The sequence below is a fragment of the Mytilus edulis genome, chromosome 7 (assembly GCF_963676685.1).
Source record: "Mytilus edulis chromosome 7, xbMytEdul2.2, whole genome shotgun sequence".
NCBI lineage: Eukaryota > Metazoa > Mollusca > Bivalvia > Mytilida > Mytilidae > Mytilus > Mytilus edulis.
Genome location: NC_092350.1, coordinates 11,850,323 through 11,875,303, shown reverse-complemented (window position 1 = coordinate 11,875,303; position 24,981 = coordinate 11,850,323). Strand labels below are relative to the sequence as shown.

The 24,981-nt window shown below is 32.5% G+C and overlaps 1 protein-coding gene across 1 annotated transcript; it reads left to right on the top strand.

Annotated features, from left to right (window-relative positions):
• Positions 1-2,739: 2,739 nt before the first annotated feature.
• LOC139529948 (uncharacterized) lies at positions 2,740-23,948 on the top strand. The gene is made up of 5 exons (XM_071325948.1): positions 2,740-2,796; positions 8,635-8,691; positions 13,100-13,156; positions 19,877-19,929; positions 20,983-23,948. Exons 1-5 carry the CDS (start codon positions 2,769-2,771, stop codon positions 22,585-22,587), a joined length of 1,800 nt encoding a protein of 599 aa, XP_071182049.1. The 5' UTR covers positions 2,740-2,768; the 3' UTR covers positions 22,588-23,948.
• The last annotated feature ends 1,033 nt before the right edge of the window (positions 23,949-24,981 follow it).

The window sequence follows — 24,981 nt, the reverse complement described above, 5'->3', positions numbered from 1 at the left end:
TAGAGGGACACGCTGGTTTCTGTTAATAAAGATTACTAATCAGTGGTGCTCCGCCAGTCATAGATAAGGCATGCAAAACCAATTAAAGATTTAAGTAAAGCGAGACTGTCATTTTTGCATTGAATTGATAGCTCGAGTGGGAATAATATCATATGGACAAATATTTGTTCACATGATAATGCTTTGTTCCATAGCATACATGTATATAAACTTATCATAGATACCAGGACTAAATTTTGTATATACACCAGACGCGCGTTTCGTCTAAAAAAGACTCATCAGTGACGCTCGAATCCAAAAAAGTTAAAAAGGCCAAATAAAGTACAAAGTTGAATCACACCGCATTCACGGTCCTCACTCGACTAACCGTGAGATTGATCGGTTAATCTATATTGAATATGCGGCTATATCGGCGGTTGGTCTGTTAATCGGGTTGGCTAAAGTCTGTAAATCAGGTGTTATCGAGCAAATCATTGCAAGTTCGATATGTTTGATTGTATAACTTTTTAAATATATTTTTATCATAAAAATTATTCATGTCTGACAAAAAAAATCAATGTACTGAATCCAGTGGTGTAATTAATTTTTTTTTCTAGCTTCGATAAGCAGTCTATAAAATGAAAAGGCGGGTTGCTCATCAATAAATTTATACACATTTTACACACACAAAAATACAATGGTTGACTTGCATGCAATATTTTGAACATTGAAAAGGACAGTTATTATATTTGTTAACTATATTAATATCATTGTGTGAACAATCTACACGAAAATCTGTATTCTGGTGACATTAATCAATTTTTATTAAAAGCCTGATCTTTTAATGGGTTGGATGTATAAAACCCGGTCTGTTAATTGGTATGTTAAGAGTTATGAATGGCAATAAAAGTGTAACTGGATTGCTATATGGGGTGTTATTGAAACAAATGGGTAGGCTTAAGACGAGTGGCTAATATATACGGAAACAACGCATGAGCAATGAAACATAAATTTAGACAATGGAAATTGACAATTGATAAAATTTGTTTGAAAAAGTTTAATATTTAAATAATATTAATTTCATCGAAGAATGGTCGCATATATCATGTGGATTCTGTTTCGTTGTTATGAATGACACCAATCTGTCATCTGCATTGGTAACAAGTATATAAACCAGAGATAAACGTCACTGAAACACAGTTTTGGAGGTCAAACTGTGTTGTGCAAGAATATATAAAAAAATTTAGGATGCTATGAAGAACAAAGACGCTAAATTCATTCAAGTATGGACATCACAGAATGGCAACTAATTACATAACAATTAATTATGTAATAATTATGTCATAATGAAATTATCACAATGTGAACGATTAATCCTTCTTCTTTCTTTTGGTACCTCATTTATAAAATTTAAAGAAAGATGAGTGGAATTACATCAGTTTAACGATGTCTGATTGGGGATGAAAAATCTTTGTATTGTGCTACCTAAAACTAGTAATTTGAATAAAATAAAATAATCAGATTACATAGTTAGATGACCGATGTAAAATAACAAGTAAGTTTAAATATTGCATAAAGAATGAAGAGATGTTTCCTGCAAATGCTGTAATAATCTTCGATTTTATGTTTATCTTTCAGAACTCGGAAATCAGCAACCAGAAGAAGAAAGACATTTGTTGGAAGATTCAGGCATGTTTATTCTTTTTATGCTCAGAAATAGATTCCAATATATTGTTAAAGAACAAGTATTAAATTTATAAAAGTTTTGCGTCTTTTTTTTTTTTTTTTTTTTTTAATTTGATTGCCGTTTCATTCAATTTTTCTTCATATGTTATTGCTTCAATTCAAACGTTATTATTACCAAAATCAAAAAGCTGAAAAATATTTTAAATACGCACAAATATAATATTGTAAGAGGAAAGGAAACAGGAGTTTGCTAGTTACAAAAAAAATGATTGAACTGTTAAAGATTAAATATAATTCTGAATCTTAAGGTTGGTATTGAAATGTCGTATAAATTAACTGATAACCTAATCTAGCTAAAAAGGTTAACGATTTGTGGTATATAAAATGTGAACTATTTTAGAGAGCATATGGTCTGAAGCTAAAGAGATATGAACGCATACGTTATACTTCCATTCATAAAATCGGTTGTTTTCCTCAAGAAGATCACCAACACTGCAAATTACATATAAATATAGACAGCTACATTCACAAAATAGTCGAACAAGTCCAGATTGAAGCAGGAGTCTGTGTTCTCGCACAAGATAACTGCTTCATTCAAATTAAAAGCTGATATACTCACAAAGGACAAAAAAATAGCGTCAAGCTCGAAATAGAAATCAAAAGTTTTGATTGAGGACTAGCATTCAAACAGAAAATAAAACCCAATAGTGGAAGTATATTAACGGTAAAAATTGTACTATACCAGACGCACCGGTCCTCTTAATTTAAAAAAAGGTACTATCAGCATTTGAATAATGCATGGAATAACTATAATTTGCTTGGCATTAACCGACAAATAATCTGTTTACGAATGGCGTAAAAAGTTACCATAATTAAACAAGAGTTGTCGAACGAGTACGTTGACGTTCAAACTACATGGATCAGGTCCTTTCTGATCATTTCTCATATTTATGAATTCGAAAATCTAGGTCTAATAAAAGTAGCTTTCTAATTCAAATATTTAATTGTATGTTCGATTGTTTTAACTTAGCTACTCACTGTAATGATACATTTTAAACACTTTTTTCACAGTTCCAGTTTGTTTGATTACTACTTATACATCGATGACAAACGACGATAGACTTTATTTGGGTAAGAGGCTTAGTATCTTGCATTATTCATGGGACGTTTGTCTTTCGTTTTTAACGGTAACATTTGAAAAATAACATTTGTATGACATTTGTTTTAATTTTAATATGTTTTCTTAAATACTTACAGCATATACAGGGTGACTTCGGTTCACTTTTATAAACGATGATGAAGGACATAACCTTTAAATAATTATCAAGATTATTATATAGTTGAAACCATTATAGGTTTTGAATTACATGAATAAGATACCGCAAACACCGATACCTAATCAATAGATCATCCGACATTAAATTGTCACGTGATTGTACTGATGCTATCGCCATACATTATATTGTGTTTTGAAAATTTCATCATACCAAAGCGACATCAGTAAACTTTGAACGTTTAACTTTTATCAATATCTATATTGCTCCGTAACAGTGTGGTTATATATATATCAGATGTATCATGAAAAGGGAAACATCAAAATCGGAATAAGAAGAACGGTACTGAGACACGGGTTCCAAGAGAATTGACAAAACAACCATTACAAAGTGCAGCGACGACTGTTGGGAAAAAAACACTTAGTTAACGACTTTCAATTACCTTTATACCTCAGGGAATGTTCACGTTAATATTTCTATCAATTATTTAACCTTTAAACAAAATTTGCGTTAATAACAAGTGTGGTCGTAATGAGGTTAAATACGACCCTAGCTGACTTAACCCAATTTTCCCAGAAAACTGTTTCGGTAGACTAATATAATAATCAACCCTTTTCTAAACACGATTTCTAAAGTATATTCGTTAAGAGGATAACTCTTTAATTTCATACATCCTAATAAAGACATTTTAATAAGTGTTACATTCAAAGCACAGAGCATTTGGAAATAATTTTGAATAAAACTGTTTTTCACTTATAGTCGCCGTCAGCTGAAATTCGTAGGGGTTATCGGTAAAAATAATCTAAACTATCAATCGCGTTCACTCGAGATATAGTTTTTCACATTCAATTCATAAATCGTCAAAAGAAAAACCACTTCTGACCTACCTTTTTAGTGATCGCACTGTAATAATCCTGACCTTAACATTTTCCAAGACGATTTTGAATGGTGGAGTCTGCTTAAGTTATCAAAACTACTGAAACTTTCTTACGTATCAATACTTTGAACAAAAGGAGGACATGCTGGCACCCTAAATTTATGTGGAAATTTTTTTTTTATATTGTGTTTAAATATTTCTGTCATTTGTTTTATACATTGAATCCTGACATTAATACTACTGAATTATTATGCATTTATGCAGATATATAGATTTACATGATAAAGTGCAAATGTGTCAGTTAAGGTTGATGCAGTCAAAGAATTTTGCTATAAAAGTCTACCTGAGGTATCAAAACTACTGAAATTTGGTTACGTATCAATATATAGAATAAAAGGAGGACATCCTGGCACCCTAAATTTATGCGAACAAAAATTTGTAGTTATTGTGTTTCAATGTTGCTGTCATCTGTATTATACATTGAATCCTGACATTAAAAATTTACTATGCGGCAATATAGATTTACAAAATAAAGTGCATTTATGGTCAGTTTTAGTTGATGCGGTCAATAGTTGTGTTGAAGAAGTCAGTCTAAGGTATAAAAAAAACTACTGAAATTTTGTTGCATAGAAATATATTGAATAAAAGGAGGACATGCTGGCTCCCGAAATGTATGCGTACAAATATTTGTAGTAATTCTGTTTCAATATTGCTATCAACTGTATTATACATTCAATCCTGACATACAAATATGGCTGATTTACTATGTGGGTATATAGATTTCCATAATGAAGTGCAAATATGGTCAGTTTTGGTTGATGAGGTCAAATTATTTTATTGTACATGTCAGCTTGAAGTATCAAAACTACTGAAATTTTGTTACGTATCAATATATTGAATAAAGGGAGAACATGCTGACACCCTTATTTAATCAGACACAATTTTGTAGTTATTGTACTCAAATATTGCTGTCAATTGTATTATACATTTAATACTGACATTAGTTTTAAAATATGGCTGATTTACTATGCTGCTATATAGATTAACAATATTAAGCGCAAATATGGTCAGTTTTGGTTGATGCAATCAAATAATGTTACTATACATATCAGCCTGAGGTATCAAAACTTCTGAAATTTTGTTACGTATAAATATTTTAAACAAAGGGAGGCACCCTTAATTTATGCAGACATAACTTTGTGGTCAATATATTCCAATATTGCTGTAATTTGTACATTTAATCCTGACATTAGAAACATGGCTGATTTTCTATACTGCTATAAAGATTTACAATAATAAGTGCAAATATGGTCAGTTAAAGTTGATGCGGTCAAATAATTTGGTACAGAAGTCAGTCTGAAGTATCAAAACTACTTAAATTTTGTTGGGAAACATTATTTTGAATAAAAGCGAAGAAAATTTTGTAGGCAATTTGTTTCAATATTGCTGTCATTTGTTTTATACAGTACATCCTGACTTAAACATTACTGAATTAGTATGCAGATATATAGATTTACATGAATAAGTGCAAATATGGTCAGTTTAGGTTGATGCAGTCAAATAATTTGTTGTACGAGTCAGGCTGAGGTATCAAAACTTTTATTTTACGTATCAATACGCGCGGTTATATTTCGCTGTTAGAAGATATTTAATAAAAAAAAATATTAATATAATTGCATACGATTGAACGTAGTATATTTTCATGATGTATATAGGTGTCGTACCTATCGTGTGGTCAGTTTGCCGCCGAACGGGGGTTTCGGTCATTCAGCACATCAGCGCCAAAGCGATTGGTCCTCTTTTTAACAGGTCGAAAACTTTAGATTTCCTGACGTCAGAATATATTTACATACTAATTTCCTAAATAGATCGTAAACATAACCTTGAAAAAAACTGACCAATCGACTCAATGAACTACAATGCATTGTGGGCTACTACGTGTTTACTATTACTCTAAAACACGTGGAATAGATGGGAAAACTGTCAAATTATATAGTGTCTGGGACTCTCAAAATACATGTTTTTGTTCTCCGAATATGTTTAATGTAAAATATATAACATAATCTTCAATTTGCATGCTCAGATTAGAAAAATATTGTTTTTTGACTTCACGATTCAACTTTCTTTTTTGCCTTGTAAAATGTAGTTGAACAGGTTATGGTCATTGTTATGCATTGTACCTGTGCATTAATTGCAAGTGAAACAGTGAAATTTCAAATCGAGTGACCACTGTCCAGTATAAAAATCATTTGAGCTCTTTTAAACCTGTCATTACGGTTTAAAGGAATAGATTACACGTTTATCTATATATCGATATATATATGCGATTGGACTTTTTGTATCTTGTATAAGTATAATGCTATTTCAAAAACAATGCTGCTTCGAAAAACACAAAGAACATGGCACTGAAATAATACGTAATTTCAAGCTTTTCCACGCTTATTTAATTAATTTATTAAAATTTAGGTAATCAGTCTGGACGGAATTGGTATATAGTTTTAGAAACACAACAACAAAGTTGCGTTGCGGAAAATGTCAATGGTTTTGTCCAATGGCTGAAGGATAATAATGACAATACTTTACTTTTCATTTGTAATCCAATGTTACCATGTTTAGAATCCATATGCATGTTCCGAAAAGGTGTGAGAGAGAATAATTGTGTTCTTATAGAAAGGGCTCGCAAGATATTTCGTCAAATTTGGTATGGGAGACACCACACAAAATACATGTTGATTGATAGTTTTGGACTTTGCGAAAGATTCCTCATGCCACCAGAAATTCTAAATTGTCTGAATAAACACGAGTCGTTTTCCCGTAGTGGTCAGATCGATGCTTATCAGGGTTAAGATTTCATTTTAGAGGAAAACAATCGGCACATTAAAACAATATCTCTGGTGAAGCTAACAGTATCAAATGGGAAACCGTAACGTAGAATTATGATACGCTGGAAATTTTGACGGGGAACATTAACTCTTTACTTGGAAGAATTGAACACATGAGGCAACCGAGACAAATACAGGAATTTAAATCCGAAAGGGACATATTTCGAGCAGAATTGAGAAAAACAAAATACCTATATCCAATAAATGAGAGGAACATCATAGGTTTAGACCCAATGCTACAATGTTCACAAAATATATCAAATGTCACGTCCTTGTCGTACAATAATATGGATAACATCATAAATAATTTTAAAAGATCGGCAAATATCCAAGTCCATTAAAAATTTCAAAAATACCAATATCTGCTTTAGAAGAAAACGAAATTTGCAAAGATGAAAACAAAACAAAACCACAGCTGCTGGCTTTGATTAATGAAAATATTGCTTTATTGCCCCCAGAACAAAGGGAACTGTTTGAATTAGAAAAAAAGGTAAAAAAAACTGAAATATGCCAAAAAAGCAATACTAATTGAATTTGTTAACATTGTCAGACAAGAATTAGGAAATGCCCTCAACAGTTTTGATGAAACTTGAGATCTGATATGTAATACATATTTTGTCAATTTCTAATTATAAAAATATCACACAGTGTTATGTATAGTAGATATCTCTTTTCAAGATAATGGAAAACTAATCTTTCTAAAAGGTGTTTAAAAAAAAAAAAAAACAAGGAGGTGTGGTATGATTGCAAATGAGACAACTATCAACTAAAGTTCAAATAAAGTGGGTGTTAGCACTTATATAGGCAACCCGAAGACATTCAATAATGAGAAAAACCCATACCATATAGTCAGTCATTAATAGGCCCGATTGATGATTACACGTGTTTAGTTATTTAAAGACAAACAAATGAATACATACCCGACCCCAATTCAAAAAATGTATAACATCAATTTTGTTTAAAGTTTAGAAATTTTAATATAATAGATAATAGACACACTCTAAGTTTTCCTCTTTTTTACGATGCCATATTTTTCTAACTCTCTCAATGAAAGTTTAACTTATGGACAATAGTGTTTGTCACTGTTGTTCCGTTGCTGTATTGTGGACGAATATCTGAAATCTTCGTGTAATCATCAATCATATCAAGGCTAAATTTTGACTAAATTCAAACACTGGTTTCTCCGCAAAGAAACAACTCTTCGTTAATCTGAGCATGGAACGAATACTTTATATCACGGACTATAAATAGGGATACACAAAAAGAAAATCTAAGCGAAATTGAGAATCCCACATTCAGGAAAAAAAGTGTTGTGTTTCAGTAAATAACACGTGTTCTCGGATGATTGTAAACACGTAGTACTCCATCATGCATTGTTACTCATTTAGTTGATTGGTCAAAAAACCAGGAAAAAAATATTTGCGTCATACGTAAATAAACAATTACATGTGCGAGTACAAAAGTATACTAATTTATGCATATCCATATAAGGTAGTGATCCCGACCTTTTTACACACTTGGTAAATTTTAATTTATTCAATAAGTCCCCCCTTTTTTAATTATTTATAAAATATATAGGATTGATAGAACTGGAGGGTTGTTTTTTTTTATCATATTGTGTGAAGTATATAGTTGTGTATACAATATATATATATATATATATATATGTGTGTTTATAAATGTTCGTGTGTAACATATTTAATAAACATAGCAGCGGCGTTGTCGTGTAGCTTTGCACTTTAATTATGAGTTTTGTATTCTATCTACTTTCGCAGTAAAGGTTTTATAAAAGGCATACATTATCATGGGATGAAGTACATGAGACAAGTATTATGTAGTGAAGTGTAATACAGAATGACGGTTGTTACAAGAGAACCTTATATGTTTTGTTGGTATTTTTATTATCATCATTATCAAGATTTTTTTTTATTTCAAGGTTGTCAAACCCAGGGAACAATGACGAAGGAATCCTATTTACACAATTTAGAAGCGGGTAATGTAAAATTATTAATCGTTATTTTATATTTTAAGCTGGAAACTTGATTCCGACCCAATGCGACAAGTCGAATCACGAGACATACTCGGACGTGTATTGTTTTGAAAACACATAAATTCATGAATTAAAGTATATTCATAATAGACATGTTCACCATAAGCCGATACCGAAACCGAAACCAATACAGAAACCAAAAATAGTAGTGAGGTAAATAGTAAATGTTTATAATGACTTAATTCAACCCTGTTCCTCAATTTTATTTTGTGAAATTTGAATACACTAGATGGAGTAATACTTCAATTCAACAATTAACATTAATCTATCAAAAAAGAAAAGAGAAATACAACGAGTATTCAATTTTGAATATACTAACGCAAGTTATAAATAATTAAAATGTGGATAGAAATTTAATAAAAAAAACCATATAAAATAAGAGAATAAAACTGAGAAATAAAGGAGCGGTACGTAAAAGCTAGCAAAAATAAACTTAAATGGTTTTGATTTGGTTAAGATGTTATCCTACATTTGAACAAATGGCTTTGATGTTTGGTGTTAGCAAAATTTTAATTCATCAAGATACCCATCAAATTATTCATCACGCATCCAGATTAATGATAACATGGCCTTCAGCTAAAGGGTAATTGGCCATAATTGAAAGAGGTATTTGGATCTATCTATGGCTCCTTCCAAAGAATAAATCGACCAACAAGCATTCTTTCATACTGGAGTTTGTCATATACACTGTATTAATACGCAAGTCAAAGAAAAAGGAAAGAAAATAAGAAACATCATATCTGATTTCCTATGGCATAACAATGACGCAATGACTGACGCATTGATGGATGCAATCGATTCACACAAGATATTTCCGTTTCGCCATGATTGTGACTTCCTTTGCGATACCATGTATCCATCTGAACATCATATTGCAACAGCATATACTAAAAGGCAGCTACACAATCAAAATGCAAAAATCCGTGATCAACACAAATGTTCAATGAAAAGATGTGTGCAAGAAGAGTAGAACATTCCATTAGAGGAATGAATTTTTTTAAAATAATAGGTTCTCTTTATAAACATGATCGGAACGATATTGCACCTATTGTAGAACTATGTGCAGCTCTTTCCATACGGCGATAACTGCTTTATGATGTATGTACATCATTAATTAACTGCATCAACATCTTAAATTGTATAATTCTTAAGCTTGCATTACTGTATTAAAAAATGGTTGAATTTAAGTTTGCTTTTTTATACATTCATGTGAATTGATGAACTGAAATACATAGTTATCAAATGTACCATGCTTATAATTTGATACCCCAGATCCGCGTTTCGTCTTTCAAAGACCCATCAGTGACGCTCAGATTAAATAGTAAAATAGGCAAACAAGTATAAAGTTGAAGGGCATTGATGACCCAAAATTCCAAAAAGTTGTACCAAATACGGCTAAAGTAATGTATATATAAAAAAGAAGATGTGGTATAATTGCCAATGAGCCAACTGTCTACAAGAGACCAAAATGACACAGACATGTTAAAACAACTATAGGTCACCATACGGCCTTCAACAATGAGCAAAGCCCATACCGCAGAGTCAGCTATAAAAGGCCTTATTTAAATTAAAAAAAATGAACGAAAAACAAATATGTAACACATCAACAAACGACAACCACTTAATTACAGGATCCTGACTTGGTACAGGCACATACATAAATAATGTGGCTGGGTTAAACATGTTAGCGGGATCCCAACCCTCCCCCTAACCTGGGACAGTGGTATAACAGTACAACATAAGAACGAACTATAAAAAAAAAAAGGCTTAACTCATCAGATGGACAAAAATACAAGTGGACGTGGCCGGGCACTTGTACATCCTGACAGCAAAAAGACACTAGGATCAGATCTGAGAGTACTCGCAGTTATCTGACAGTTAGTTCAAACCCGCTACAAAATGTAACAACTAATAAAAAAATCATGCATTTAAGACTAAACTATCAATCCGTACACATCCGATATGCAATATGCCTGGATTAAGAAAATCCTTAGTATTTCGAATAATTCATACTTTTGATGTATTACTTCATCTAGTGAATTCAAATTTCAACCAATAATATTGAGTTAATTAACATTATAAACATAAATAATATACCTCACTACTATTTTCGGTTACGGTAAAGGTTTCGGTTTCGGTATCGGCTTATGGTGAACATGTCTAATATGAATGGAACTTTAACTTTTGCCCTGTCTGCGGCGGGCTCGAAAGTGATAATCTCAGGGAAAAGAAATCCGCTATTAAGTAAGTCAATTGTCTTATAACTAGTGACGTAATCTTATAAAACTACTCCGCTAGTACCGTATTTACAATAGTTCTCCCTATACTACAAAGCGTGGGAAATTATACGTAAAGAGTATAGTTTGCAGGAAAATTTCTGAAGAAAAAAACTCTTACCATGCTGAAAAAAAGCAAGTCTAACTGATGTTCCTGTTAGAGCAGGCGCCCCTGATAGGATATATCAAATAAAGTCTTTGAAAATAGGCTCAATAAAAAGGATTATCTTGTTTTATTGTTTGACCATATGCTTGGCATAAAGACCAAAATACACTAAGAGTGGTAAAAATTATATACCAAAAAAAGTAAAATCATAAAAAAATACGGAACTCCGAGGAAAATTCAAAACGGAGAGTCCCTTATCAAATGGCAAAATAAAAAGCTAAAACACATCAAACATTTTACATGGCAAAAATGTTCTTTTTATTTATTCAATGTTGATTATGTGCCAGTCTTTCTTACAAAATGAAATTCGTTAACTTAATGCAATTACTCTAAACTCATTGCTTAACTTCAGAAGCACTACATAGATCGATGAAACAATGTGCTTTTCCGAACAAGGTAATGCATTTGAACATTAATACTTACGCGTCATTTCTATTTGCGACGCTTTAAGGCCGCAAAGCAAATTAGAATAAAATGTTTAAAACCTGATGCTTAAAGTAACAAAAGTAAAGATTTATTTTGCTCCGACTAGTTTTATTGACATCCTTTTGCTAATGTGCTTTATCTATATGCCTGTTTGTGCTTTTTTTACACATTTGTTTATTTTATAGTGATTATACATCAATATCAATATAATGGAATTTGATGCGACTGTCGTCCAAGTAAGAGGTTTTACTAGCTATTAACCCAGGTTTAAACCACTTTTTTTTGGCATCAGAAAATGCATGTACCAAGTGTGGGACAGTTGTTATCCAATTCCATTAATGTGTTTGAGCTTTTGACTTTGCCATTTGATTAGGGACTTTCCGTTTTAAATATTCCTCGGAGTTCAGTATTTTTTTTATTTTACTTTTTCCGTGAAGTACAACAGACGATTTATCGAAGTTCACGCAAAAATTTTGTTTTTCGACCCAGTTTCCACCGAAATTCTTTCGATCCTTCAATCAATATTATTTAGACTAGCAATAGACTAAAATGATCATCTAGAAATTACAATAAAAACACGTAATGTTGGCTTATGTTTTCTTTCTTGCCCCTTCTCTGGCAATTGAAATTGGTAACCTTGGCGACATTGTTTTCGACGATGTTTCATGACGTAAGGACTATGTAATATAAAATGATAATAGTTCTAATTTTCATATTAGCTAATATAAACTGAACAGCTTACTACGGCATTATTTAATTTGGTTTTTAAAGTCACCATCATGTAAAAATAGTGCACTAGCTACATTCTCTAATATGGCGTAAGAAGTTACTTTATAAAGGAGTAGGTCCGGTAAGGGCCGATTTTGGCCCCAAATTTCAGTTTCATATAACGAGATATTTAGGACACTTTTTAAACACTAAAGTGTCTATTTTAATTGATTCTATTAGTTTATGCTAAAGGTTTTAACTGATTCATTCATTAAAAACGCTCCGATTGAAGCTTAAATATGAAAAATCTATCAAATATGCCAAAAGAACGTAACTTTTCAGATGGTTTTCGTCAAAAATGAAAGTGGCCGCATCCGTGTTCATCCTCAACCTTTATATATGTTATGTATTATCATCAAATACAACTTACATTTCAATATTATGAATGAACACGAATGCGGCCACTTTCATTTAAGACGGAAACCGTCTAAAATTTAACTAAAATGCTATAACTGTGAAGATTTCAGTAATTTAGCATGACTTTATGATGCTAGTACACGATATATGTGCATTGTATTGTCAAAAACAGCACATATTTATGTAGCAGAGGCATTCTACTTTCCAAAAAATAGCTAAAAGATTACATTTTCACAATTTTGCAAAACTGCTTAATTGTGGGGCCAAAAAGGGGTCTTACTGAACCTACTCCTTTCTGTTTGTACCTTATATGTTTGTTGGTATTTCTATTATCGTCATTATAAATTTATTTTTCAAGGTTGTCAAAACCAGGGAACAATGACGAAGGAATCATATTTACAACATTTAGAAGCGGGTAATGTAAAATCATGAATAGTTATTTTATTTTGTGATCTAATAATGCGTAGACCAATAATTGTAAAACCTCCATCGTTTAAGGCTTTGTCATACTTTGAAACAAAATGCCGACTAAAAAATTGTGAAATTCAAATCCATGTGAATTTAATTCATGTATACTTGATGGAAGGAGTAACAGCTTTAATCGTTTCAAATTTGAAACACCTCACATTATTTTCTCCGGTAGCAAGAGAAAACGAAAGAATCATCTGTTTCAGACATTTTTCAATTCGACAGGATCAATAAGTTTTTTTTTCTTTTTGAATCTGAAGTTATTACTATCGCCATAGTAGATACGATAGTATTAGATAATTCAAAGTAAAACCTTGCCAGGACTCCTCACATACAAGCTTTATAATGCCTAAGGAGACAAACTTCAATTCATCGTACTATAAAAACGTCATTTGCACACTAAAATTGCAACTAAAATTTTTAATTACAAACACGTTTTGCAGGATCTTGATTTTGACGACTTCAAGTCTATACCTCCTGATTGTACTTGTGCTAGTTCCCAATTCACATATAATCCTGATGGCCACGATATTACCGATGACCTCGACATTGTTAATAACACTTCTCTACGAAATGTGTTATCGAAAGGTCTGAAATATCGTGAGCCTAAATCCATCAATTAGAAATACAACTTTAAATTTTGATGGATTCAGTCAAGGTTTATGCAAGGCATTGGGCTAAGCGCTAGACGGAAAATGTAGACACTCTTTCTGAATGGATTAAGGCAGTAAGGTCGGTGATACAAATCAGAATTAAGAAACTGAATGGGTCTATCAATGCCCATGCTACGTCAATCTTTAAAGACCCAAATGTTGCAAAACACTTATCCTACCTTCATGAAAAATATGTTGTTGTCCCCGCAGATAAAGCCCCAAACAACATTGTTTTTGTGTGTAAAACTCATTACATTAACTGCTTGATAAACGAATTAGGTATTGACAATTCACTTGGAAACTCAACTTATACCCTCACGACACTTACTAAAGAGGAAATCCTGGATAATCATAGGTCTGTTCTATGTTCCTTTGGAATTTCAACCAAAGATGAAGAACTGGATCTTCCATCACTGTATTGGATACCTAAACTACATAAGTGTCCTTACAAACAACGGTATATTGCTGGGTTTTCCAAGTGCTCCACGAAACCTCTTTCTAAATTATTAACATGTATTTTATCAGCAATCAAAGACGGGCTTTAAAGTTATTGTGAAACTGCCTATTCTAGAGGTGGCGTGAATCAGATGTGGATACTTAAAAATTCCAAAGATCTTTTAGAGTACATACAATCTAACTCTCTTTCATCTTGTAACAGTATTAAACAATTTGACTTTTCTACTCTTTACACATTCCATACTAAAAGACAAATTGAAAGAGTTGGTATTGTTTTGCTTCATAAAAAAGAATGGCCAACGTAGATACAAGTATCTTGTCTTAGGGAGGGATAAATCCTACTTTATAAAGGATCACTATGATTCAAACAAAAAATTCTCTGAAACTGATATTATCAAGATGCTTGATTTCTTGATTGACAACATATTTGTTACGTTCGGAGGACGTGTTTTTCAACAGACTATCGGCATTCCAATGGGAACAAACTGTGCCCCTCTACTTGCCGACTTGTTTCTCCATTATTATGAGGCTGACTTCATGCAGAAACTTCTTAGGAAGAAAGATATGAAGTTAGCAATATCCTTTATCTCTACTTTCCGCTATATAGATGATGTTCTTTCACTAAATAATTCAAAATTCGGTGACTATGGGGAACGCATTTATCCCATCGAACTAGAGATAAAGGATACTACAGATACAGGTACGTCGGCCTCATATCTTGACTTACATCATGGAATTGACAATGAGGGTCGATTGAAAACATAACTTTACGATAAAAGAGATGATTTCAGCTTTCCAATTGTGAACTTTCCATTTCTAAGTAGCAACATTCCAGCAGCACCTGCATACGTGGTATATATCTCCCAATTGATACGATATTCCCGTGCTTGCATTTCCTATCATGATTTTCGTGATACAGGGTTGCTGCTCACAAGGAAGTCATTAAACCAAAATTTTCAATGGTGAAGTTGAAATCATCCCTCCGTAAATTTTACGGACGCCATCACGAGTTGGTTGACCGTTATGGAATAACCGTTTCACAAATGATATCGGATATGTTCCTTACGTCGTAACTACAATCCCCTTTCCTTTCAAGTATGTGACCTACCGTATTAGACTATTTATCGGATTTGTTATCACATGAGCAACACGACGGGTGCCACATGCGGAGCAGGATCTGCTTACCCTTCCGGAGCACCTTATCTTGATATCTCCTCGTACAATTATAGTCTAGCTAGTCATGTTATAACTTGAAACTTATTCAGACATGCATTCATGACAACTAAACTTCAAAATCTTCAATCCCAATATTCACAATTTTACGGTTAAATCAAAACTTTATTGTTCTACGCCTAACACTAGTATTTCCGATTGACAGATACACAATTTTGGAATAAAATGATGATAATTAAAGCAATTCAATGAGAGAAAATTAAATTGTGTCTACAAAGTACACACACGACAACAAAAATGTGCACTGATCATTGTTGTAATAAAACTAAACACAATTTTAGTTCAAAAATGTCAGACGTATATCATGCAAGGTGTAAGCGTTAAACACTCTCCGATTGAGTTTTGATTATATCATAGCAATCGTCAATGAGTCTCTTTCTTTGCACAAAAAAATTCATTATAATTCTTAAATATACATGCCTATGTAGTGGGACAAATGATAAGCATTTATTAAGCAATTGCCTTCTTTACGGACAATGCAATTTCGTCGTCTCACTTGTAAAATAGAAAAAAAAGAAATATTGACTCTTTTCATGAATATTCTCTTCAATTTTTTAATACACATGTTTACGTAAAGAGTAATTGATTTTTAACAAAAATCGGTTTGCCTTTGCTAATTAAGTTTGCTCCTCTTCTGTCTGGTTTGTCCCTTAAATCTTACAGGGCAGACTTCATTCTGGAGTTTAGCAAGAAAAACTAAGTTTTTTTATTAATTCTATCTTTAGAAAATGAGAATGGAAATGGGAAATATGACAAAGAGCGGAAGTGGGTCAGAGATCTAATGTAAATTGTGTAATTGTTCAGTGAAAATGGAAGTCTTACTAAACTAAAAAAAAAACATATAAACAAAAAAACTAAAACAAAAACATACAAGACTATGTTATATGAATGGTATATTAAAAAGAAGATGTGGTATGATTGTAAATAAGACTACTCGATCCACAAGAGAACAATTGACACAACAATTAACAATTATTGGTCACCGTATGGCCTTTAACAACGAGGAAAGCCCATACCGCATAGTCGGCTATAAAAAGCCCAAAATGACAAAAGTAAAACAATTCAAACGAGTAAACTAACGTCTTAATTTTTTTTTTAACAAAAAAAATAACGAAAAACAAAAATGTAACACATCAACAAACGACAACACTGAATTACAGGCTCCTAACTTATGCTAGGCACATACATACAGAATGTGGTGGGGGTAAACTGGTAAGCCGGATCCCTACCCTCCCCTAATCTGAAATAGTGGTGTAACAGTATAACAAGAAAAACCGAACTATTAAAATCAGTTGAAAAAGGCTTTACAAATTGAAAACAACACGTTTAATAATTTCTTACGTCCGAAGCGCTTTTCTGGATTTACCTTCATCAGGAACGTTCTTTACCTAAAAAAATAAATAGTAAAATTCATCTAAAGTTAACCTTGCCTGAGGGAGTTGTAACCTTAGTTTCTTAATAATTTATAAACGGATAATTTTAGTAAAGTTTGTTAAATCATGTCAGTACTGAAGTACTAAAGTACTGACTACTGAGCTGATGATACTCTCGGGACTAATATTCCACCAGCAGAGGTATCGAACCAGTGAAGTAAAAAATTGAAAACAACACGTTTAATAAGTTCTTGCCTGCGAACTTGTCAGATTGAGACAAATTGAAATACATGCAGCTAACAAAAGAGTGGCCGGATACTTGTATATTCCAACAACAAAAAGACAATAAGTACAGATCTAAGAGTACAAGTAATTACTGACAGCTAGCTATATATATTTCAAATAGTAATCAAAGGTACCAGATTGTAAATTAATACGCCAGACGCGCATTTCGCATACATACGACTCAGGGACGCTCATATCAAAATAGTTATAAAGCCAAAACAGTACAAAGTTGAAGAGCATTTAGGACCAAAAAATCCAAAAAATTGTGCCAAATACGGCTAAGATAATCTATGCCTGGGATAAGAAAATCATTAGTTTTTCGAAAAAAAGTTTTGTAAACAGGAAATTTATAAAAATATCCACATTATTGATATTATGTCAACACCTAAAGGCTGACTGCTGGGCTTGAAATATTCTCTGCAGTTGCATCGACCCAGTGGTGTAAATAGTTACAAGAATTATTTAATACACTAGACTAATCAGTGACGCTCAGATTAAAATAGTTAAAGCCAAAAGTTGAAGAGCGTTGAACACCCAAAATTCCAAAACATTGTGCCAATAATCCACTAATAAATCATGCATATAAGACCTTTGTCCCTTCAATGCACAAATTTTTCAATTGGTAAATGTATTGATCTTCTATAAGGGGCCGCGATAGGCAAGTGGTCTAAGTAGTTACTACTGTAATAATCAGCCAGTCAACACCGAGGTTGTATGTTCGAACCCTGCTCGTGCGGTTTTTACAGACACTCCGGCTTCCTTCACCAATAAATACTGGCCGCACAAAATACCTCAAAAGTGGTATTTAAAAGTGGCTTTAAAACAACAAAAATCAATCAATCAAATTTATCGTATCTTTTCCGTTTTACTTAAATTAATGACGTCCATTGATTTCTTGGCTGACGCATAAAAACATTCATTTGAGAACTAACATTTACGAAAAAGGAAATCTTCAGTTTATTTCAATTGTCTCATTGTGGGTAGATGATTGCTACACCCCAGGATGCTATTGGATGCCCAGGTACCATATTGACAAGTAACTAATGTTGGACCATCTTTTACAGACAACTCATGATTAAGTTGACCTTGATGGCATATCTGTTTCACAAATGACCTAGTAATTGTTCAACGTATCATTAATATTATTCCACTCTCAATATCCCTTTTCTTCTATTGTAATAATGCCTATAGCTACTGCGAGTATATCGCCGAATTGTTTTTGAAAATAGGGAACACAATGTGCCAGTTGTGAATGAAGAACAAACTAAACCTCATGAGCACTTGAGCACGTCCCTTTATGTTGTTGTGTTTGTCTTTTCGGTTTTATTTGACTAATGGTATTCAATTGGTCCTTTGATATTGTCCCCATCGTTTTGTGCATATGTAATAGGAAAGGTATGGTCGGTTAAGCCTTTAATGCTACACGTTGTACCAAGTTACCGTATTTGGCAACGGTATTAATATGAAAATGAAGGAAATTATGTAAGGGAACCGTACTCGTTTTTTTACCAGAAACAAATTGGTAAATCATATTCTAGTACAGTCAGGATTCTACTTCGTCAAAATTATCTCCCCATTACGCCAGTTCATTTTCACAATCGTAAAAATGGAAGCCATTGTAGGGATGACGCGCTGCCAATTTTGCTCTTGAAAACCGATAAATTTATCTACATAGCACCATTACGATCCTTAAATGTCAGTTGTATTTTAAAAGACAAATGTATCTACTAGCTAATGAGCATCAGTTAATGATCTTATCTGCATTAGTTAAAACTTAAAACTATTGTCTGATCGGTTGTCAGGTGGAATTTTCGAAAATTCATAAACATTTAAAAATATTCTAATTAATTATTTCGTGGAAGGGCAGACTAGATTTTTTTAGTGGTTGAAGACTATAAACCCTAGTTATCATACTCCAAAAATGTTTTTTTTTTTCGAAGATATGCATTTTCATCATCCAACTTGAATGACTGTCGTCCAGTACTTTTAGTAAAAAAAAACATAAAAAGATGCACTCGATTTTCACTTTTTCGATATAATTGTTACCCATTTTTCGGAATTTTTTCTTGAGTCACATAATGGAAGGGCAGACACGAAAATTACTGAACTAATAGATTGATATGTTCTCCGTCCGTGGTAAAAATATTAAATCGGAGGTTATGCATTTTCGTCATCCAACTTGATAGATACCCATGTCGTCGACTTGATATCTAATTGTTCTGCTTAACAATGTAATAGATAAATTTAAAACTTATGCAAATGGTGTTTTAAAATAAAACACTTCGTTATTGAGAAGAAAATTGCCATTTTATTTGTTTCTATTAACTTTTAAAATTTTTGTTACTATAGTAAACATTGCTGTAAGCATTTATCGCCTTCTCTAACAAAGAGCTTCGATTCTTTTGTTCTATTTCAACCGGGTTTCCGACTGTAGTAGAAAGATCGTTGACTTATATCTTGACGTTTTATAAATGACTTTTATCATCTCTCAAACGTTTGAAATTGCATTCTAATCTAATTAATTTCTCCTGTAAAACCATCAAAAATTATGAAAGGCAACTTGATCGACTCATTGATTTATTTTACTTCAAGATGTCTATTAAATACGAATTTACAAGATTTGAACATTGGCTACAATTATCGATTCTTATATACCTTCTTTTACAGAAAACAACGATAAGAAGATTGAGGCGAAGATTGAGGCGAAGATCAAAAGTGGTGTAAGATCTGTTCATTCATTGTAAAATTCAAATCGTATAGATTTTACCTTCAATCCGAGCACAGTTAATGGGATAACATTCCCATATAACAGGCTTCAATTTAAGCCTAGTCTCTTTAACGAGTTAATGAATAGTTGCAAAACATTTACATTAAAATAAATATGTGATGCGGTTTATAAGGAAAATTAATTAAATAACTGCATAAAACAACAGTTACTTATCTTGACGATCTATCGATGGACTTGTTGGAGTGGGAAATCGTATGATGTGTACCTACATGGTCACACAAAAGATTTGATAGGTAGTTTTAGCTTCTAAAACACGCGATATTTAGGAGTACACTAACAGTTGCAAGTTATCAAAAATGATGACCGAAATAGTTATCACAAGTAGTACTGTGAGCTGTTACAGTAAGAACTACCATGTTACAATTCCGGCTGCCCTCATACTAAATTACAATTTTTCGACCTGATATGCCTGTTATATTTGCCCCTGTTTGAAACGAAATCATTAAATAAATGTTTTCCTCTGATGCAAAAACCATTTGATCATTTCTGATTATGTTGGCATTGCTATAACCAATATGTCCACTAGAGAAACGTCAAGATATTTCTTCATTGTTTTTAAATCACTGTGTAAAAATACAGATAAAAATATGGAGATGTTTTATTGGCTGTGAGACAGCTATCGACAAGAGTTCAAATGAAGTGGATATAGCCACAGAACGTGATTCAATAATAAGAACATTCCATACCGTAAAAGGCTGAGATATGAAAATGTCAAACAATTCAAAAGATTGGCCTAATTCTAAACAATTAACTTAAGAGAAAAAAATACAGACACGAACGAACAACAACCACTGAATACTTATGTCGAGTGATTATTATCAACCGGTTGTGTTCTAGACAAAACCATCACAAATCTGCAAAGGGAGTTATTATACCGTTAAAACCTTTGTCATAGTAAAGTATAGACATGTTTCTAAAATATTGTAAGCTACGGGTTTAAACACCATGTAATGAGAATATATACAAACTCTTTGATATATTTTAGGAGAGCACTCGCTGCTATCCCTGTTCGGTGCTTAACAAACTGATAGAGGGACTGTACTGGTGTCTGGATTGTGGTAATAGTCTTTGTTTCCTGTGCAATAAGATTCATCAAGTTATGAGTAGTCATAGTATTGTTGACATACAAAAACTTCCGAAGAACTATGCTGTGTCATTTTTCTGTACACAACATACTCAACGGAGACTAGATTATTTTTGCATTAACCATGATAAACTTTGTTGCTTAGAATGCAGAGATGCTCACCAACCAAAATGCACAAAAACAGAACACATTGATGTCGTGTCTAAGTCATATGGACAATCACAGGTTTATAGAGATTATGAAGATCAACTTGATTTTGGTATAGGTGTTGTGACGACTATCAATGTTCGTCTGTCGCGTAATATCGAAAGTATCGAAGACGATTGTCACCAAATCGAAAAAAATATTACTCGCAACGAATCAGTTGAGAAAGAAGGTTTATCAAAACTAAACACTGAGCTGACGGAAAAGAAATCGAAATGTTTATCAACTCTACAAAATTACATTTCAGAGGCAAAAGCATTGGAAGCAAGTACAGAGGAACAAAAAAGGATGTTTGAATTTTTTAAACAAAATGGTTCAGATAAGCTTCTTTTTGTTCTGATCAATTATTCAAAGCAAACTTTAGTCACTAGAAATACAAAGATACAACATTTGTTGGAAGATATAAACCGCCTCTCTATTTTTTATATGGAGTGTGATGAGGAAAATCCAGATGCTGAACGCATGAAAATCGTTAAAAGAAAGCATTCTACATTTGCAGACAAAAATCAAATCGAAACCAATATGCAAATACGAATAGGTCCCGCTGTAATTTCCTTCGTAGGCGATTTGGAAATAAAGGGTGCAAAAACACCTGGCAGTATGGTAGTGTCTAAAGATGGCTTATTACTCGTTTGTGATGCAATTCATTCTGCAATTTTGGTTGTTGCTGAAAATCGACAATCAGAGGTGTCAATAATACTTCGATATCCACCTAGAGATATTTCTCTTATTCCTGACATGGATACTGCAGTATTGACTTGTCAAAGTGATCACATTATACAATTTGTAGACATACGCGAACAAACATGTTTATCAAAGAAAGAGGTTGAAGGTAGTGCCGATTGTTCATTAGTTTGTACGGAGGAATATATTCTTATTGGCGGCAAGATGAAAATAATTGTTTTAGATCATGAAGGAAAATATATAACAAACATTGAAACAGACAGTGTGTTGCGAAATTTGTCTTATTTCAACAAAAGAATTTATTTCACGGAATATGGCTCAAATAATGTGCGTTGCATTGAAATGAATGGATACAAAGTTGTCAACGTATTTTGTCATCAATCGAAAGATGTTGCAGCGCCGATTTGTGTTGCACCAAATAAAGAAGGTCATGTTTACATTTTAGATAGAGGACCTATTAAAATACACAAGTTATCTGCATATGGTTGTAAAATTCAGTTAGAAATCAAAGGAAATTCCGATCTCCTGAATCCAAGAGCAATGTGTTTCAGCAAGGATTACTCAAGGTTATACATTTTAAATAAAGGTGGATCGCAAATATCCACGTTTGAAGTTTAAAGGTATATCAATTGAAATTAGACATGTTTTACTAATAAGTAAAGTACATATCTCAAAGTGTAATTATGCAACCCTGAACCATTGCAATGCTAACCAGATTATTTTGTGTTCAAAACAGGTCTTATATTCATATTTATTTAATTTTATATATATATATAGAAGTATATACATTTTGTTGTAATATTACTTCGTACAATTAATTACTCCAAATTCGATCACTGCGACTTTTCCTAATTACGAGGATTTTTTTCTACTTATAAGATATTCCTGGACAATCCGAATTATCCATGCTTTGATTTAGGACCCTTATGTGGAAAGCCGGAAATTGTTCGATAAAAGCAATCAAAAGGTCCGCAAAACGTCAGTCACAGTCACAGTTATAGTATTACGGTCAAGAATAAATTCTAGATGACCAACAACGGGATCCTCAAGAGTCCGGAAGAATATTAGTAAAGACCGCGTTTAAGATGAACGACTGATGTATGTAAAATTGAAAGGGACACAAGACGATGGAACAAACAGTACAGATACAAACATTGTGTGAAATAAACGAAAAACTAGTTTAACTAATTATTGAATTGTAAAAATAAATCTATTGACACTACTGTTTATATTAATATCTCTGATGATTTTTTAGTCAGTGAAATATTGTTTGAAGATATAGTAAATGCGCTTAGGAAATATCTCCTGTATGGGGTAAAAGTATTTTAATCCCAGTTCATAAGTCTTCAACCTCAGATCCATGAGTCATTAGTCATGCAGAATAAATATTGAGTGATAGGTTAGTGTATCGGTTAAATCAAAAATATGTTATTTATGATGAATAACATAGCAAAAAGAACCATTGACCATCTAATAACATTGACTTCAATTATTGAAACTTGAAAATTGACATTCACACCTTTTATACATTTTTAAAAATTGTATGATATTGTAAATAGAACAATTACTGTTTTACAAAATTAGATGATTTGTGTATATGTACATTGAAAGCAATAATTCCATTATGACGAATGTTGTACTAAACATTAATGAAAATATGACAGAGTGGTTAAGCGTTAATTCAGGTTTAAAACATGGTTGTGTTCTATCGGCTGTGTTGTTGATATTCATTAATAGCTTAAATGATGTTGTAAAACATCTGGATGTTGGTGTAGACATTGATGGTGAAAGAGTTGGTATACTTTTATACAATGACGACATTGTTTTTTTTTTATGAAAACGATTCATAGATTAGAAAAAAAACAAATAAATGGGGTATCCATCTTTGACACAAAACGGTACATGCACAATAAAAAAAAACATAAAAAGCAAAGCAACAGCGCTTTTTTTTTTTGCTGTTCTTCATCTCAAAGTCACAGTGAGGCTTAAACATGGAACAAACACACTCTCGCATCACTGCATGTTTAAGACGGCCGTTAGCAACACGGCATCAGCTGAATTCTTTGCAAATTTACGAATGTAAACTTAAATGAAACTAAAGTTGTGCATTTTATGAACCATTTGCTTCAACAAACATTAACATTCTTTTTGATAAATAATAATGCAATACAAATAGTTTGTTTTTACCAATATCTGGACCCACTGTTGACAGAATATCTCAGATGTCTACAGGTCGATCTCTAAATTAATTAGTGGTTGTTAAGAGTAAAGAAAACGGTGTTTTCCAGCAGAGCACCTTTACACAAGTATGTGATACTTTTCTTTTTTTTTTTTCTTTATTTATCTTATTTGAATTTTACATTTGTTAGAGATACATAAAGAACCAGTACCTTATCCCGGCCTTGTTAACGTTAGTATATATCATTTCAGTGATAAGGTTAGTATGTGATACGTTGGTCTTGCTTGTCATACTATGCTAAGGAACTCGTTATGTTCAAACTATTTTAACCCCGCCACATTATAACATGTATGACTTTTTTGTGCACCTTCCAAGTCAGGAACCTGTAATTTAGTGGAATATAATATTTGTTTTTCGTTCATTATTTTGTTCATGAATCAGGCCACTAGTTTTCTCGTTTAAAATGTTTTACATCGCAGCCTTTTATAGCGGCTATGCGGTTTGGATTTTAATCATTGTTGAAGACCGTACGTTGACCGGCGGATAATTGTAATTTCTGTGTCATTGAGTCTGCTGTCGATAGTTGTCTCATTGGCAATGAAACCACATCTTCTTATTAGGGGTTCACGCATATTTATTAGTTAGAAATATGGTCTATGGAGGAATATTCGGAAACTTTCTTTTTGTTCATTCGAAACATTTTTTTTTTCTTATCTGTATAAGCATCCTGCAATTAAGAGCACCTCCATACGGGGTATTCAATATATTTAAAACATGGCAATAAATATTACAGACTAGGGGAATAGCTCTGGTAGCATGGATGGAGGCGATAA